The sequence below is a fragment of the Rhincodon typus genome, chromosome 38 (assembly GCF_021869965.1).
Source record: "Rhincodon typus isolate 14 chromosome 38, sRhiTyp1.1, whole genome shotgun sequence".
Classification (NCBI taxonomy): Eukaryota; Metazoa; Chordata; class Chondrichthyes; order Orectolobiformes; family Rhincodontidae; genus Rhincodon; species Rhincodon typus.
Window position 1 is genome coordinate 1,418,688 of NC_063369.1, and position 3,237 is coordinate 1,421,924.

The 3,237-nt window shown below is 46.6% G+C and overlaps 1 protein-coding gene across 2 annotated transcripts in view; it reads right to left on the bottom strand.

Moving 5' to 3' along the window:
• Window positions 1-244: 244 nt before the first annotated feature.
• Window positions 245-3,237, bottom strand: part of LOC109924803 (relaxin-3) — a 14,243-nt gene continuing 11,250 nt past the window's right edge. The window contains exons 1-2 of one of the 2 annotated variants that reach the window (XM_020524791.2): window positions 2,023-2,522; window positions 278-896 (exon numbers count right to left, since the gene is read on the bottom strand). In XM_020524791.2, coding sequence (XP_020380380.1) covers window positions 622-896; window positions 2,023-2,197 — 450 coding nt within the window. In that variant the 5' untranslated portion in view covers window positions 2,198-2,522 and the 3' untranslated portion in view covers window positions 278-621. Of the gene's footprint in view, window positions 897-2,022; window positions 2,523-3,237 lie in introns of those variants that run through there. The other variant, XM_048617928.1, reaches the window with a different exon arrangement.

Here is a 3,237-nt window from a genome sequence, read left to right on the forward strand (position 1 = left end):
GTGGGACTGTACCCCAGTGAGAGTCAGTGTGTGTGTGGGACTGTACCTCAGTGAGACTCAGTGTGTGTGTGGGACCCTGTGGCCCCCCAGTGAGAGTCAGTGTGTGTGTGGGACTGTACCCCAGTGAGAGTCAGTGTGTGTGGTTCTGGGGAACAGTGCGACTGGTTAATAATTCTTTCAGTACAATGGAAAGTGAATGAATTGCTCCCACTTGAACATTGACAAATAAAACTTGAATCTGTTGTGATGCTGTAGACTTTTTTTAATGAAAAGCAGACTGTACAAACATGATGGGAACATATTAAGACTTTGACTGAAACCTTGAATAAGAACAATGAAGGCTTGATGGAAAACCAAAAAAAAAGTTAATCTCTAGTCAAGACATCAAACATTTCAACCAATGCCTCTCTGTCAAAAAGTCAGCATCGTGCAAATTGCCGGTCTCAATTTTGATCACAGTTCCTGTATCATGCACAGATATTTATACTGATATTTATACTTTCGCGGCCTCTGAGTCTTGAGATCTTGGCAGGAGAGCTATTTGCACATTTCACGCCAGTCCTCAGGCTTCTGTTGTATGTCAAGGTGAGCAGGAGGTTGTCGATGATGCCGAGGTGTACTCTAACAGAGTGAGCTGATCTCACTTTTGGTGCAACCCCATTTACAACAAGCACTGGACAGACCTGCCACCACATCCCTCCCCTTCCTATCGGTGCTTCTCAAAGCCTGCAGCACATCATCGGAAATGCTTCTTCTGCTTCGGCTCTCTCCCCCCAGTCCTACCAGCACTCTCCAACTCTCTGGCTCAGAGATGGTGACATCTTCTGAAAGAGGCCAGCCACCGAAATTGGTATCTTTTATCGTCTTCTCCAAGTAGCCGGGGTTCTTGGAGATATCTGGAAGATAAACACACCATAACCCATAACATGGAAACTCATCATTAAATATCTTTTTTTTCCTGAAGAAGGGCCCCGACCCGAAACATCAACTTTTCTGCTCCGATGATGCTGCTTGGCCTGTTGTGTTCATCCAGCTCTACATCTTGTTATCCCAATGAACTAACTTTGGTGATCAGCCTCCCATCTCCCCACAACCAAAAACCAGGGCAGGAAACCTGAAGTAACAGACTCTCAAAAGCCAGTTGACAGGGCTTGACCTCTGATTCAATTTTAACCATCAGTCCTGACACATCAGAACTGACAAGTATCAGGACTGGAATGAGTGTGCAATTCAAACATGACAGAATTGTGAGGCAGTACTCTCTGAAAGATGATGGCCTTTTGGCATTATCACTGGACTATTAATTCAGAAACCCTGATAATGTCCTGGGGACCTGGGAAGGAATCCCACTACAGCAGATGAATTCAAAAACAAAAATCTGGAATTAGGAATCAAATAATGACCACAAAACCATTGTTAATTTTGGGAAAACCCATCTGGTTCACTGATGTCCTTCAGGGAAGGAAACTGCTATCCTTACCTGGTCTGGCCTACATGTGACTCCAAACCCACAGCAATGTGGGTGACTCTTAATTGCCCTCTGGGCAATTAGGGATGGGCAGTAAATGCTGGCCTAACCAACGATGCCCTCATCCTGTGAATGACTGAATGACAAATAATTTACTTTGACTGTTGCACCCAGGCCCTGAGCTCCTCAGCAGTGCCAATTGTTTCCCCTTCATTGGAACAGCACAGACTGAGATCCACCTGGGCTTTGGCTACAGCTGCGTGGCAGCCCCTGGACATTTGATTTCTATCTCATGCTGGGGGAGATCTCACTCTGCCCACTCGGGCATGAGCATCAGCTAACTAGGCAGCGACTGAGAGGATCACAGCTCCTTTAGGAATCCTGCTGCCTTCTTCTTTCCATTGTGCCCACTGGGATCTGATAACCAGCAGGTTACCCACTAGGATCTAGTAACCAGTGGATAGTCCATCTGCTGGGATGATCACTTAGCGCTGTGCTGGGTGCTATTTTGCGTGTCAGTGGCACAGGCAAAATGTTTCCCTTGTAGCTCTTACCTGCTGGATTTATTCCTGTCCTTTTCCACCTGGAGCCTCCGCAGGTGAAAATGACTGCCCGGATAAACTCTCTCCCACAGAGTTTTACTCCAAGAACAGGTTTACGAGTATCAGCCTCCAGCTGAAACTCTGAGATGACCAGCCAGAGGGCCAGGGTAAACCAAAACCTCTGCATGATGTGGACTCTCTTTCTTATCCTGTGAGACTGAGGATGCAGGAGTGAGGGGAGAATAGAGAGCACAAGGAGACAGAGAGAGAGAGAGAGAGGAGCGAGAATGAGGATCCCCAGTGCCAGTGCTGAGGTTAGAGCCTGTGCTTGCCTTACTTAAAGTCCACTCTATTTAAACCCTTGTTCACATCTGATAAACAGATGTAATTACTGAGCTGTCACAATACACATTAGGAGCTTATGGTTTAATGATCAGCGACAGAACTGCTGTAAAGGTCTCTGCCTGTGAGGAGACAGACGCACTACATGTTTAATATGATCTGCACAGCTTCATTGTTCTTATCAAAGAAGATATTAATCATATATAAAGGTATTCAAAGGAAAATCCTTACAATAAGAAAGTCATGCGATGAGTTGCTATTTATTAAATGTTAAGACCCCACAGCTTACGTCATACTTTTTATCACAAACCTTTGTTTAAAATTTTTGCATAATTCTAACCTGTACATTTCAAGCTCTTCTTGGAAGGGTTATTTCTTCATTTTCAATGGAACCTCACTGAAGCATCCAGCCTCCCACCGTTATCCTAACACAACAAACAGTTCCATTGGTGAGGTAAACTGCATTCCTGTGACAGGTAGGAGGATCATGGGAATGGGAACTGTTCCACTGGAAGCAAAATTGAGTGGGAGCAGCATTCACAAAGGAAAGATCACATCTCCCCATCCCTGCTCCCACTAATAGCATGAGGCTTTCAATATCCCCCTCATCACTCACATAGGGACTTTACTTATTGGGTGACATCTCCAAAAATACAGCGTTCCCTCAGCACAGATGCCCCGACAGTGCGGTGCTCCCTCAATATTGACACCCTGAGAGTACAGTGCTCCCTCAGCGCTGACCCTCCGACAGTGCGTCCCTCCCTCAGCGCTGACCCTCCGACAGTGCGGCACTCTCTCAGCGCTGACCCTCCGACAGTGCGGCACTCCCTCAGCGCTGACCCTCCGACAGTGCGGGACTCCCTCAGCGCTGACCCTCCGACAGTG